This window comes from Strongylocentrotus purpuratus, unplaced genomic scaffold (assembly GCF_000002235.5).
Source record: "Strongylocentrotus purpuratus isolate Spur 01 unplaced genomic scaffold, Spur_5.0 spur5_scaffold_17, whole genome shotgun sequence".
NCBI classification, from domain to species: Eukaryota; Metazoa; Echinodermata; class Echinoidea; order Camarodonta; family Strongylocentrotidae; genus Strongylocentrotus; species Strongylocentrotus purpuratus.
In genome coordinates this window covers 26,790,207-26,806,502 of record NW_022145602.1, presented here as the reverse complement: position 1 = coordinate 26,806,502, position 16,296 = coordinate 26,790,207, and the positions used below count along the sequence as shown (strand labels likewise).

The 16,296-nt window shown below is 36.5% G+C and overlaps 1 protein-coding gene across 1 annotated transcript in view; it reads left to right on the top strand.

Annotated features, from left to right (window-relative positions):
* The first annotated feature begins 1,820 nt into the window (after positions 1 to 1,820).
* Positions 1,821 to 16,296, top strand: part of LOC753440 (protein O-mannosyl-transferase TMTC2) — a 38,728-nt gene continuing 24,252 nt past the window's right edge. Inside the window, exon 1 of the mRNA XM_030987996.1 lies at positions 1,821 to 2,473. Within this exon, the coding sequence (XP_030843856.1) occupies positions 2,351 to 2,473 (123 nt within the window). The 5' untranslated portion in view covers positions 1,821 to 2,350. The remainder of the gene's footprint in view (positions 2,474 to 16,296) is intronic.

Sequence of the window (16,296 nt, the reverse complement as noted above, 5' to 3'; positions counted from 1 at the left end):
GAAAAGGGGGTTGGGCGGTTGCCCCTCTGTAGGGGCTGGATTGACAGGAACAAATAAACAATGGGCAAGGAGAGTACATGCAACGCAGGTCTACTATAGGAAAACATCATATCATTGTTTCAGAGTCTCTGTTTTAAAGTATCTGAGTTAAAGCCCTCCTGGATCCAAACATATGCCCTGAAATGTTAAATGTTCAATAGTAAATACCTTTTGTAGGCCTATGTTTCATTTGCAATTACAGTCAAACCTGATTTAGTGACCACCTGTATAGAAAGACTGTCTACAAAGACCACATCTATGTTTCCCTTGATAATGGTTTCTCATTGAAACATGTACTAAAGGGACCTGTATATAAAGAGCACCTGCCTATAAAAAGACCACTTTTTAGTCTCCCTTGGGTGGTCTTTATCTACAGCTTTCACTGTATCTTTAGAAACCTTCTGTAAGAATCCTCTTTTATCTTTTCCTCTAGTCACATCGATGTTATCAGGTTGTCTAATGTCTAACTTTGTTGAAATCTTCTGTTGTTTAGGGACATCTTCTCATCTTCCCTCATTTTTTTTGGAGAGCTTTACTCTCCTTATTTCACTTCTTAATCTTAACCCCCATCCTCCCTCTTACACATAAGGTAATTATTTTCACTTGCATAATGTACTTTTCATATATATGTGGTGATAGGTCAATGCCAACTGATTTTGTAAAATCAATTGAGAATATGGTGATCATGTAGCTTGCAGCTTATTTCCTGTTTCAATACACAATAGAAAATATATTATATGAAGGAAAAAAAAACTGTGTGAGATACTTCAATTTCACAGGAGATAATAGAACGATGTTTCATATCTTTCTAACTCCACGCAATACTGTTTTATTGCAGGGATAGGAATTTGTAATTTGAATAGATCAAACATATGCGCAGTGATTTAATTACACTTGTGATGTACTAAAATTTTGACTTTGAAAAGCCTGACTGACATTTAATAGAAAAACTGTGTAATGTGTAATTTGAATAGATCAAACATATGCGCAGTGATTTAATTACTCTTGTGATGTATTAAAGTTTTTGCCTTGAAAAGCATGACTAACATTTGATAGTTAAAAATATTTGAATGAGGTATGTATGTCTGGGTGGATGTGGGGGGAGGAGGGGGGGGGGTTATAGGAGGTCTTGGTTGATGCTGAGGGGAAACTTTCATCATGTGATTATCATTAAAATATTTTTAACTATCAAATGTTAGTCATGCTTTTCAAGGCAAAAACTTTAATACATCACGTTGTCCTTCACTACATCAGTTTAAATCCGACTTAAAAACATATCTGTTTCGATCATGCCAGTCTTAAATTTAAATTTATGTAGTAAACATGTGAGTTTTGTAATTGATTTGATAATTGTAATTGCTAAACGGTGAAAGCTCAATATTCTTCATGTCTTTTCTCTCTCTCTCTCTCTCTCTCTCTCGTATCTAAGCGCATAGAGACAATTTTGTAATATGCGCTATATAAGAATTGAACATTATTATTATTATTATTATTACTGTATGCAAAAGTGACAAAACTAGAGAGCTTGAACATTCCCTTACAGGCTTATTATTCATCTATGTTCCCTTGTCTGCCATAGAACAGAAGTTCTTGATAGATACAAATACCAATTATTATCATTATTGTTGTTGTTGTCATTATTATTATTATTATGTGATTTGTTATTAAATTATTGGATGTACATGTAGTGTATTGTAGACAAGTTCGATAGAACCTGTACAAATTATTCAATATTGACATTGGAGTGAAGAGCGACTTTCTTTCCTAACAGTTTATATCCTATTTTATATTTTACAGACGTGCAATTATCAAGAACCATGACTTGAGGCCGGACACCGCCCTCACCCAGCTCCTGACGAACGACTTCTGGGGCACTCCCATCAGACACAGCGGCTCCCACAAGTCATACCGCCCTCTATGTGTGCTGTCGTTTCGTCTCAACTACGCAGTCGGCGAGCTCGACCCATTTGGATACCACCTCACCAATGTCGTCCTGCACGTTATCGCGACAGGTCTCTTCGTCAGCATCGCTAGGCGATTTTTAAGAGGGAGCCCATCCGTTCTCTTCGCAGGGTTGCTTTTCGCTTCTCACCCCATTCATACGGAGGCGGTGGCTGGTGTTGTCGGCCGGGCTGATGTCGGTGCTTGCATCTTTACGCTTCTCTCGTTCATAAGCTATGTAAACTCCTGCAATTTAAAAAGCACCAATATACAAACGTTAGACACGCATGATGCAGATAGACAAACTGAAGAGGATTTCAGGAGAACGGTTGCTAGGAGACGCATCGTCTTCCTGATACTCAGTGCGGTAATGACGTTTTGTGCTACATTTACAAAGGAGCAAGGAATCATGGTCGTTGCAATAAATGCTGCCTATGAGGTCTTTGTGGTACACCAAATACGCATCCGAGACTTGCCAAAGATATTTTACAAGGTATGAATCTTCTTTCTACTTATTGTTCTCATGCATTTAATGCTTAAAACAAAATCATTTGTATAGATCGAGCCAGAAAAGCAGTAACTCTGTAAGATTAAACTCACCCTACTTGACTTTAAAAAATATCTGAAAACATACCTCTAGAACTAAGGGACAGTGCCTTGTATCCTCTGCAAAAGGCACTATACAAATCTAGTTTGTATTATAATTATTATCATCGTCATTAATATGATATGGGATAATTCTTTCTGCCTCTCAGATAACGATGTACTCGATATATAGAGGCTTTTTTTTAAATCATTTTCATTTGCAGTGTTTTATAGCCTTCACCCTTTTGGTTCTTGTACCCCATCCCCTTTTTTTGTGGCTGAAATACAGCATGACTTCGAGCATGGCAACAATGTAGTTATCTTTTTTTTTGTGTTTGAAGAAAAGAAATTGACGCTGAAACAGAGAGATGACTTTACTTTTTCCCTAATAGAGGTACTGCAAGTCATAATTTTACCATTTATTTCTCGCCAGCAAGCAAACGCACAGATTTACCATATTGGTAGACTTGGATAATGAAGAGATATTGTACTTATAATATCCAGAGCTGCCCTGATGAGGATAATAAGGTATTGGACTATAGAAATTAGCTGAAAAGCTAGCTGTGACCATGTATTAAACAAAGATAACCATCACTCAACGATTCCAGTAGCATCAATCCAGTGGGTGTATAGTGAAAACAGCGAGCGGGCAGTCTTTGTAAAAGATAAGATCATATCTGACCCATTCATAAACTAGAGTGATGGATGATTGGAATAAGAACTGAAAAAGAGATAAAAAATAGCCATTGATATAGTGAGGGCATCTGCGCCGGAGGGCCAGTGGTAGATAGAATTGGGTTTGTGAACTTGAAAGGTATAGCTACCAATGGACAGTTAACCGGTGGTAGAAAACTAATTAGGATTAAAGTATGAGGGTGTTACCTTCAAGAGAAGGCTGGGTTGTGCATGGGAAAAGGTGAAAAATAGTTTGTCAGCTTTTTTCCATTGTTTACCCTTATGGAAATTGGTGCAAGCTTGCCGCGAGCTTGCAGTGCAAGCTTGCAGCAAGCTTGATCTGCGAGCTTGTTTCAAGCTCACCCGTGAGCTTGTTTCAAGCTCGTTACTAGCTTGCAGGGTTCCAAAAATGCAAATGAGTTATATCTGTCAGCCAATCAAAACAGAGGAAATATATTTTCAGGTCTAACAATCTGCAAGCTTGCAAGCTTGCCTGCGAGCTTGTTGCAAGCTTGCATGTAAGCTTGCAGCAAGCTTGCATGTAAGCTTGCAGCAAGCTTGTTGCGAGCTTGCAAGCTTGCAGATTGTTAGATCTGAAAATATATTTCCTCTGTTTTGATTGGCTGACAGATAAACTCATTTGCATTTTTGGAACCCTGCAAGCTAGTAACGAGCTTGAAACAAGCTCGCGGCAAGCTTGAAACAAGCTCACACAGCAAGCTTGCAGATATTGAATTATATTTGCAGGTCTAAAAATCTGCAAGCTTGCGCAAGCTCCCAAGCTTGCCTGCGAGCTTGCATGTAAGCTTGCAGCAAGCTTGTTGCGAGCTTGCAAGCTTGCAGATTGTTAGATCTGAAAATATATTTCCTCTGTTTTGATTGGCTGACAGATAAACTCATTTGCATTTTTGGAACCCTGCAAGCTAGTAACGAGCTTGAAACAAGCTCGCGGCAAGCTTGAAACAAGCTCACACAGCAAGCTTGCAGATATTGAATTATATTTGCAGGTCTAAAAATCTGCAAGCTTGCGCAAGCTCCCAAGCTGGTAAAAAAAGAGAAGCGTGCAATCTTGCAGCGAGCTTGCATGCTTTTGCAAGCTTGCGTGGTAAAAAATCCAAATGGTACCCTCAGCCAATTACAAAATATGCAAGCTTGATGTTAGCTCGTCGCAAGCTTGCCGCAAGCTTGCTACAAATTAAATGGAATAATAGTAACAGTATGGACAATAACATTGACAGAGATCTACAAAAGATACATCATATATGTATCAACTGGTTTTAATGTTACCTGAGTTTTAAGTACATTTCAAAGACATTGTAGTGCTGCAGCTAGACTTCTGAATACTTGTACATGTAATAACGACTGTCTGAAAACATTGACAAAATATTATTCACACTTTTGATATCTCTATAAAAAAAAATTCCCTCTCAAAAATGAAAGAAAATGAAAGGTATTGCCATGGCAAGTCTGGCACAAATTGAATACATAGAAGTGGAGAAAATTTGTTCCCGAAAGACCTGTGGGTGCCATCTTTTTTGGGGGAAAAAACACATAGATCTAGGTCTAGATCTAGTCTAGTCTAGTAGTATAAAACCTATACCTTTTCACAATTGATGTAAAAACATACACGCACGCACGTCAACACAAACACACACACTCAGAGACACAAACGGGGTTGAACAAAATGCAGATAATTAATGGATTTTGTTGAATCATTTTTTTCTCTCCCACTTTACCTTTGTTACCTGTTTACCGCACACACACACACACCCTCACACACAAACCCTTAGAATCAAGGTAAAAACTAAAACACACACACATATACAAACAAAGAGGTAGAGAGATAGACTGAGAAATTGCGTCCAGAGCCGTTTCAGATTATACTAGATCTAGAATTGGAAGTTATGGGCCTATAACTAGTCTAGACCTAGTCCTGGTCTAGACCTAGACCAGCTTAAACCAGAGACTATCGCCCACACTGACCCTGTCAAATTCAAAATTGCCCTGACGTCCCCACATCTACAAACTAATATACACCCTACCCGATAAGTTAAAACTCAGACGAGTATCTTGGAGGACCAACCGACTAAGTACCAAGTAGACTAGGCTACCAACTAGTACTACCTAGTCTAGCTAGTTTAACTAACATTTTTTTGGTGATGTGGGACTGAGTCTGAGTTTTACATTATTTAATGAAAAATTATCAAATTATTACAATTTTCCTGTTTTATTTTCATTTTAATATTGCTTTCCAGAGATTTATATTTTAAATGTTGTTGTGAATTATTATAATGTAAGTGCAATATCTCACAAGTACTTACCATTTTGAAGTTGATTCACACTTGACCAGTTCACAAAATGTTCAACAAAACTTTGAACCAACCACAAAAAATGAACTATCTTGGAATGGCCAATAGAGGGCGCGTGACATTTTTCTGATTAGGATCTTGTTGGCACTGGGAGTGTTATCTTTGGAAGTCAATAACTTTTTAGTAAGAGAAGTAATAAATATAAAATTTTCACAGTGTAATAAATGAATATAAATGCATTTTTTACAGTAATTCTTTAGGATTTTCATTGTTTCCTCTTTTTTTACAGATACGAACAAAAAGTGATAAATTATGATTTTAGTGAAAAAAGTCAAAAAATTACATTTTAAACCCTAAAAAAGGTTCAAAATATCATCAAATATTATAAATATTCATATCATGTGATAGATAATTTCATTATCTTTCATTAGACACAATATTCATTAAAATTGAGGCTCTTTTTAACAAATGACATGTAAAAAACAACTGTTAGGCGAAATCAGGGTCAAATAAAGGTCATTGACCTCTGAAATCAGGCTCCACCACCCACAACACACAAGACATCACTTTTCAGACATGTCTTAGGATGTTTTATCCAAAAATTAAAACAAAACACTTGGTCTTTTTTGTCAATTAAAGAAATACATCAGGCAATTGGACTATTAGTTTTGCTTTTGTTTAAGAATATAGTTTTTGAATCAAATCGTTTTCCGGCTAGATTTTAGCAAGGTTTGATTAAACGCTCATTTAAATTATATATTTCGTTTCAACCATTTTTGTTGACTCTTGCCTGGTCTCTCGTAAATCACAGTGAAAAAGGAAATCATTTTTAGAGTGTTGGATGGTGTACCTTTTTGTACAGTGAAAAGTGAGTCATGATGCGATATTTAATGTTTGTTTTATGATCATCCATCTTTAATCCTTTTTCAAAGGTATAATGCGCTATAAGAACTGTACTATTATTATTATATGTGTATAAAGATCCCCTATTTTATACCTCATTAGCAAAGAATCAAAGGTTTTGAGATAATTATTGAACAATTTAATTGTGCATATAAACTTTTGTGCTGTATGTTTACAGTGACAATAATTTGGTCATAGATGGGGTTTGTCCATAGCAGTCTGACATAAGTTTGCGGCAAGCTTGGCAGGGCTTTAGATTGCACCCAGCAAGCTCCGCAAGCTTGCTGCAAGCTTGCAGGGCATACACTGTCGGCCTGCAAGATTGCCAGGGCTTTAGATTGCGCTCCTGCAAGCTTGCAGGGATATCCTCTTTGTCTGCAAGCTTGCAAGAGCTTTAGTTTGCGCCCCTGCAATGTCCGCAAGCTTGCTGCAAGCTTGCAGGGCATACACTGTCGGCCTGTAAGATTGCCAGGGCTTTAGATTGCGCCCCTGCAAGCTTGCAGGGATATCCTCTTTGTCTGCAAGCTTGCAAGAGCTTTAGTTTGCGCCCCTGCAATGTCCGCAAGTTTGCTGCAAGCTTGCAGGGCATACACTGTCGGCCTGTAAGATTGCCAGGGCTTTAGATTGCGCTCCTGCAAGCTTGCAGGGATATCCTCTTTGTCTGCAAGCTTGCAAGAGCTTTAGTTTGCGCCCCTGCAATGTCCGCAAGCTTGCTGCAAGCTTGCAGGGCATACACTGTCGGCCTGTAAGATTGCAAGGGCTTTAGATTGCACCCCTGCAAGCTTGCAGGGATATCTTCTTGGCCTGCAAGCTTGCAGCAAGCTTGCATGAATATCTCTCTTTGCCTGCAAGCTTGCAGCAAGATTGCTGTAAGATTGCGCGCAAGTTTTGCAAGCTTAAATTTGTAATGCAATCTTATTAAGCTTGCCGCAAGCTTCTAACAAGCTTGTAACAAGCTTGCCGCAAGCTTAAGTTTCTGTAAGGGTACCTTTATTGTAGAAGAGTGTAATAGAAAAATGACCCCTGAAGATCGATGGCTCTTCAAATGCCCTCATATTCAAAATATGACAAGTAAGGCTATTTTTTTTTCAAGAACGTCTTTAGCGTCCTGCCTTTTCGAAAAAGTAGCTGCTCGTAACATTTTCCCTGACCTTCAGCCAGTCGTGCATTTTTTTTTTTTACCCTATTCAGAAAAAAATCTTTTTAGCAGTAACAGTATGTTTTTCATGTTTTTCCATTAAAAAAAAAAGAAAAAAAGAAACAAAAGGTTGCCTAAAAAAACATGATTTTTTTTTTAATGGCATAGCAGCTAAATGTTGTAGACCACAACTTTTATGCCACCTGTTTGTGCAGTCCCATATACTCATTTCTGTGTATGGTGCGTGTGACTTTTAGCAAGACTAGGTCAATTTCTTATCAATTTGGTGATTCCAAAACCCCACAGTGTACATCAATACTTATATGCTACACAATCAATCTTTCTAATTGCTTCCACACAGTTTCATTCATTTTGCCACAACTCAACATGATCTTAAAACAGGGCTCGAAATGAACAGTGTCCAGGACCATCTAGTGCATACTAGGTCTCCAAACTTTTATACCCGGATCTTCTATATTCCCAGCTCAACAAAGGAGCCCCCTGCACACAGGCATTTCTATAAAAATATATTTATATTTTGATCCCCTGTGAACAAAGATTTGTGTTGAGCCCTGCCATAGGCAAAGCCTCTGAGTGAATTGGTTTTTAAAGCTTCAAAAAGTCACAATAATGCCTCAAATCCAGAGTTTCATCCTTAAAAGAATTTGTTTATAACTTCTACAAAGCTACTACATTTTATAATGTACATCTGTAGGCCTGCATGGTAAACACTCAATTTCACTGGTGCTCTAATCATGTTTTCACTAACAAAAATTGTCCTCAAAAATGAAAAATTCAGGGGATTATTTGACACATACAGGGGTTTTCTGCAGCTCCTAGAGCTATCTAGAGAGCCCTATACCCAATGTACAAAATATTGAACATTAATACAATATCAACTATTTTTGTAAACGCACATAAATTCCTTTGAAGTTTCAAGTTTAACGATTCACCTACACGTGCATGACGCTGTATGTTGGGTACCCGCCTGCCTACTTTGAAAGCCGCTGTCCCCTTAATATACCATCACGATGTGAAACGATTGTTCCACCTCTGAATACGGTTCAACACCTTTCGTCTCTCAGAATAGAATGGGGTTAACCCAGAGCATATCAATAGTTTTATGATCGGCGGATACAATCAACCGCTAATGTGCCATGAAGCTCACCAGATAGAAGGCAAGATAAAGGTCAGAGGGAATGCAACAATACACCAAAACGCTTGTATGGGATTAACAATATGATTAGTGTGTATTATTAAAGTTGGGAGTATACAATCGGGTTCCATTGGGAAAATCATTTAAGGGTCTTCCTATATGTATTAGTGTGAATAGAGAGAGGGGCCTGCATGAAAATTGATGTCATTAGCTGAGTCTGTAAATAATTTTATTTGGACAATACTTTTATTTAGGTTGAGGGCAATTGAAAATACACCTTAATCAGTTGGCAATTTAGCTCATGAAAACTCCATAAAAGTTTATTAACCTCAAAAAGAGCTCTGGTTAAAAATAACAACAGTAAAATCACATTATAGGCCTGTTTTCATCAGACCGAAGTTGCAAAATAACCTGCTATTTTAACTAGCCCGATCTCAAATTAACCAGCTAATTTGCGTCGATCTTCATCAGCCAGCAGTTACAATTAGCGGTTTAAAGCAAGAAAATATCCTAAGAAATCTTGGTCTTGTTCCCAAAATAGCGGGCTAATTTGCGGCTGTCAGAGCTAGTTTGTGATGAGCGTATTGGTCTGGTGAAAACGCATTTTCCAACTTCGGGAAAATATCCAGAGTCTGAAAATAGCGGGTTATTTCGCAACTTCTGTCTGATGAGAACAGGGCTATTTAAGAAATCTCACTTTTAGGGCGGAGGACCCTATTGTGAAATATTTAACAGTTGCCTGGCTACCGGTAAATATCGGTATCTCTGATTCTGAAGGCTCATAACCAAACACAGGAGATAACTTTTCTAATCTAGAAATCACTTCTTTGGAAGTAATCAATCACAGAGTGTCATTGATTTAGCAAATTTGCAAAAGAGCTCCCAATCAGAGTTTGCAAATAGGGAGGACAAAAGGGTTTGAGTTTTCCAATTTTGAAAAAGAATAGGGTCAATTTAGCATTGTCAGACACTACCTATATGACCCTTTCATTCTTTGTCTCGATCCCCCTCCTCCCATTTTCAATGTTTATCATTTTACTTTGTTAGTTGTTATTACATGTATACACATGTTTCTGAGTGTATCTGTTAAATCATTCTTTCTTGAATTGACAATTCATTATTCATCTGTTTTGTTTCCCCTCCTTTGTATCACCCCCTCTCTGGCTGTCTGTATAGCTGTCTGCCTGTCTCTCCCCCTCCCTCCCTCCCTCCCCCTCCCTCCCTCTCTCACTTCCCCCAACTGTTTTCCCTTAGATGTATCATGCATCCTTCAAAATCATTATACATACCCCCATCTTTTTCTTCTTTTTCCTCTTCTTCTTATTTTTCATTTTCTTCTTCTTTTTCCTCTTCTTCTTTTTCCTCTTCTTCTTTTTCCTCTTCTTCTTTTTCTCCTTCTTCTTCTTCTTCCTCTTTCTCTTTTTCTTTCTCTTTCTCTTTCTCTTTCTCTTTCTCTTTCTCTTCCTCTTCTTGTATTTCTCATCTCTCTCATTCCCTCTCTCTTTATATCTCTCCCTCTTTATCTCTCTCTCTCTATCTCTTTATCTCTCTCTCTCTGCTTCTAGCTTGCCTATCTGTTCCATATTTCACTTGGTATATATTGTATCATGTGCTTCTTTCCACATTTTAAACTGTAGGAAAAGTGGTATACATGTATCTTGAAATTCATAGAAACAGATTGAGGTCTCTAAGGTCACTAAGGTCAACTTCAGAAGAATGTAATCTTGTTACTTAAAGTTAAGCCTGCACCTATGACACCCTACAGTTAATCCCCTATCATATTAATCCTTTCCCAGTGTTAATCCAGGCCCTCCTTCTTATCTTCTCCTTGATAGTTAATCAAACAAAGGTATAATTAGATTATCTACTTTGAACAGATATTTGTTCAATGCAGCTTTGACAGTTATAAGATAATGACTCCAGAAAGGATACCCTATGTGTGAAATGCAGAAAAGTGGACAGGTTTTTAGTGTGCTGTAATGAAAGAAGAGATTCCTGTGTATAAACGTGTTACTGTTTTTGGTCTCTGTGAGCCAGAAGTTTCTTCATATCCATGTAATTGTATTACAGAGTTAACACCCTTCTCGCTCCAAACAGACATTTTAACATTAAAAATAGTTGATATGAAGTAAGGTCAGTTAGAGAGTGTTATGCATACCAGTACGATCAAGAAAATGAAACACATTATTGAAGGATGACCATTTAGTTACAAAAAATATGAAAAATTTCCTAAAAAATAAAATCATTGAAAGCTTGCAGTAATATTTGTACTACATTTTTATTCCTCCTTTCCCCAGATGACCTAATACAATAACACAATTTTACTCTTAACCTGATAATTTGTTTGAATTAATGTTTGCAAGATTTTGTTCTAATAACTTTTGGGGAAAAATTATTTTTGGGGTAATTTGCAAACTTATAATTCATAAATTTGTTTTCATTTATGGAAAGGGGAATGCAAACCAAATATTTGAGACTATTTGAATGAGGACAGAATTAAGAGCATGAAAATAGGGTACGGATTCAAAAAATGATTCGGTAGCAAAATCATTTGAGTAAAAATTTAATATTGAAGTAAACAAAAGACATGTAGGCAACGTAAATGTTTTTTATCCTGCTTTTATCCCTTTTGACTTTGGACTAATTTTGTCTTTTCCTTTTTCAATTTTTACTTTTTTTGTTAATCCATTTCAAAGGTAATGTCGTAAAATCCTTTCATGCTCGGGGAAACTGGGAAAGCCAATTTTTAATCTGTAAGACATATTTTTAGCCCCATGCCCGTAAGGTAATTGTGAGTTAATGAATCAAAAAGATGAATAGAGATTCTGACTTTATGTCATATGCTTACAAATCATGAACTATCATTCTTATTGTTTCTTTTTATATATCTACTCATCTTTGCTTTGAGTTTGGATTATTTCAAACCGCGGCAGACAACAAGGCTAAGTAGGGGGGAGGGCCTTATCCTATTTGGAATGAAGATAGCAGACAAAGAAAAGTTATCCTATGAATGTATTGCTAGCTTTTATGAGATGCACAATTTATTGTGTGCTTTTGAAATTTCATACTACCATAGCGATATGAACTGTTAGTGAACTATGTTTTCATAAAATATAATTTTGTGTCCTATTGATATAGTATACAACATATATTATGAATTTCAAAAAGCCACTTTTACTATAGATACCTGGTATCTTTTCATTTCAAGTTAAAAGAAATATTCATAGTTAAATATATTGTGGGGTAATCACTTTTTTTCTATGAAAAAGTAAATAATCTGCCAAAATTTATCATTCATGGCTTTCAAATTAGTTTATTTGAGCTTGAAATGAACTTGAACTTGAAATTTAATTTCCATTTTCAAAGGATAAACGTTCATAAATAACAAAACAATTGAACAATGGGTTATAAACATATTAGAAACATAATACAAGAAGTACATTACCGCTACTAATAATATCATCTGTTCAGAGCCAGAGGGTCGTTAACTCTGTCTACAAATTGTACGTATATGAATCTTAAAACGGCCTTCTGGCTCCAAACATACAATATAATGGTTGAAAAATAACACATTTTACATAATAGAAATAAAGTAAAATATAATTTCTTTATTAGATTTCAGTGATAGTCCTATTCTCACAGTATAACAGGGATTATATCCCACATACTAAGAGTCTTGCTTTACGATTGGACAAAATTAAATCACGCACTTTCATTGAAGATAGAGGTACTATCTACACAGGGCAACGCACTTTCACTGTAGATTATCCAAAAGCACACTAAAACAGGCGTAATTAAGCGCGCATTACCAATGAGCGCAATTAAAGAAAACACATGCGCGCACCGTACCCTCAAGGGGATGGGTTAAACTTAAACTTTTTTGGTGTGAATTTGGGCCTAGGTGTCTTTTATGTAGATGCATACACATCCTTTTCTTTTTGTAATTAAATTGTTTTAGATGTGGAATATAAAGCAAATAATCACCTTTTCGTTTCAGGCGATGGCAAACTATCACTTCCTCGTAGCTTCGGAAAGAAAGCTACATCCAGATCGCCTCGGAAGTGGTAGTTTGTCCCATCACCTTCACCAACGGTAAATATTTGCTTACTATCTTGTTTTTTGTATACACTGTAGAGGAGTCTATCTATTTATATGCATAATTAAATATTTTGATAAGTTTATTTTATGATGATGACATAAGAAATTGAATTGTGAATCATATCCTCTCAGAGGGCCATATCCTATTCAGTGATTTACACAGCATAAAAAGTTTGCAAAAATCAATGAAACAAGCTTTTCTCCGTGAAAAGCTATGAGTATTACTCAGTGATTTTAGATGTTACTTTTCCATTGGAGAATATTTGAAAGGCGTATACTACCAAAGTAGGTTATTCATATTTTGGTGAAGATATCCAGAATTACCATGTTCCGGTATTTAAGCACATAGATACTGAAGTTATATGTGCTATGTAAGCATCGTTTATCATCATTTTTTTCTCCCTTCTATATGTTGATTACTGTCAGGGAATTAAACCTAACTAACAAATCAAAAATGGAAAAAACTGTTTTGTTTGGGGCTCATTTTTTTGTACGATGTTTCTTTTGAGAATTTTGGGGGCAATTTGTCTTTGAAGCGGCATCCACCGTCCCCGTCACTTGGCATTATTATCCATTTAGAATGCATGATTTGAAGTCTCAAACTGCTGGGGACGAGACTACGAGAGTCACATGGTCTAAAAGTTATTTGCCTACGTGTAGAAACACAAAAGCATGGATAGACATGTTTCCTGATGTTATCTCAGAAATAAATTACAAAAGAAATTTTACAAAGTGACTGAACAAACCGCCACAAAGAACCATATTCATGTTCATATACTAGGTCAGGAGGAATCTGATGCGTGATGAATGAACGTTAAAAAGACAAAACCCTCATCCATCTCATCACTTCAAGTTGGCAACAATTTTATAAATATATTTTCTTTAAAATCCATCATATGCATGCACTTAATTGTCGTCTATTTCCTTTATCTTCTTTGTTTATTTTGTCTTGTCTGCGTATTTACGGGAAACGATTTACGTAGGCGTCAACTTTCTGGCGTCAGAAGCGATCACGAAATATCCCCACTGAACTACATATTGCATTGAAGCTTAATTTTCTTAGGGTAATAAAGAAATAAAAATAAAGACCCCATCAGCGCTTACTATATATCTCCACATTTTTTTTACCATCATCTTATCTTGTCTGTTGAATGAATGAAGATATATTTTTTTGTTCATTGTAACTTCGTAAGCAATTACATCAATTGAACGAGAAATCCCTTTTCTGAGCCATTTTGTTTACTTCTTCTATGTATGTTTGACATCTGTCAAAGACGGTATTCATATGACTGAATTGTAAAAGGCAGTGGGGCTTAATTTCTAGGGTAAACATAAAAGATGACCTGATTAAGTATAAGGTTGTCTTCAATTTTGACCTACATGTTTACTTGTAGACCCTTTATGGAGTTCTGGGTAAACCTAAACCAAACAAAAAAATGTGTACTAACTACTTTAAGTACTGTAAAGTTCACAGAAGATAAAATATTTCTGTTCAGTTCCAGAAGTGCTTATCTTTATGTTGAAAACGATATGATTTAAATGCTTTTCTGGCCCTCAGTAGAGATATGTGAGATGTACATTCTACAGTATAATTTTTTTTTGTGTTTCATACAGATGTTTTTCAAGCTTACCACCTTGAGTTGATGTCTTTTTTGTCTGTGTCTGGACAGACCTAGGGCCCGTAACATAAAGATAAGTTAGCACTTAATTGATATTTTGCAAAGGACCATAATCTACAATCGATTGTACCATCACTCGTTTAATTAGTCGTACAATAAATTGTTTATTTTGTGTGTAACAGGGCCCTGTCATTTTTTAAATAGAGGTAGCCTTTGAATGTGTTTGTCTTTGAGACAAATAAGAATGTATCAATCAATGAAAGATTTTAAAGAATTTTGTCACCATTCAACTTTCTGCCAATTTACATCATAACCATTACAGAAAGTCGAGCGTAACAAGCCCATGTTGATTTGATTTTTTGCATTTTTCCCAATATAATATAACTGAATAACAAAGAACATATAAATGTAAGGTATAATACAACATATACAAACAATAATTACTTCATGTCAAATTATTATTTTTTACATATGATGCACCACGCGTTACCCCGGGGTACCGTAGTACCCCGGGGTACCGCGTTGTGTAGCGCCATCTCACATCCACTCGAGTACAATGTATGAAGAGCGTGTACATAGTTCCGTGGTATCTCTATGGTGTATACTATGCATGGTGTGCATGCATGCACTGCTCGCGCTATAGCGCTAGCTTACAAGCGCACTACGGTGGCTATCGCACACTATAGTGCTAGCTAGCTCCGGCGTCCGGTCCCGACCCGCGGCTATTTTAGAACTTGATGTTATTGCACGTACGTACCGTACCTGTATACTCTTTCGAGAAAAAAAACAACAAACAAACATCGCATCATCGACATAGTTAACACATGAGATTATCATGACTGCTGTACACAGATAGCATCATAACACAAAATAGAACTTTCATTTATAATTAATAATTTTAATTATACCACAATAATAATACAGGGTGTATCATAACAGCATGAAATGATATCAATAATAGAATAATTACTCATAACAACAATGAATTTTAGAAATACAGGACTTAAAGGATTTTTTACAAGAACATTGGACACAATTGAAGGTTGAAAAAATCACACAAAAATAATTTCCCACTTTTTGGTAACCCAGGGTACAGCCTTAAAAAAAAAAATAATAATTCAACAAAATGGCCAAATTTTTTTTGGTACCCCAGGGTACCATTTATGTCATCATATGTACATACTACATATCATAACAAAACTTAATATTTCCATAACATATTATCATAAATTTAAAGTATTATCCGAACTATCTGTTGAAAAAGTGCATAAACGATGCTTGACATCGATCTGCTGACAGCCAGAAAGGCATTAGTTCATTTTCTCATGGAGTCAACTCCCTTCCGTCTCTCAGCAAATAATACATAATCTTGAGAACCTTTAGAGATACGGCAAGATTCAAATCTCGAGAATAATCGCTGAATTCTCTTCTGATCAATACCAAGCGTGTGAGAATGAGACAGCCCATAATTGGCTCTTTCAGTACTGTAGCTGGCGTACGTGCAGAAGTACCAACACCAGAATCACTATACCGCCAGAAAGAATAAGGGGATTACAGCCTGACATAACCCCATTAGGCCTGTCTTCATCATCTCGAGATTGCCAAATATCCAGCTATTTGAACTATCCCGATCACAAATTATCCAGCTAATTTGCGTCTTCATCAGACCGAAGTAGCAATTAGCGGGATATTTGGTCGGGATTGTCATCCCAAGATATCTTGGGATAGTTTGCAAAATATCCCACTATTTGGCAAAATATCCAGCCATTTGTTCGGTGCGTATTCACCAGACCGAAGACTCGCACTATGCGCCAACGCTGAGCAAAATATCTC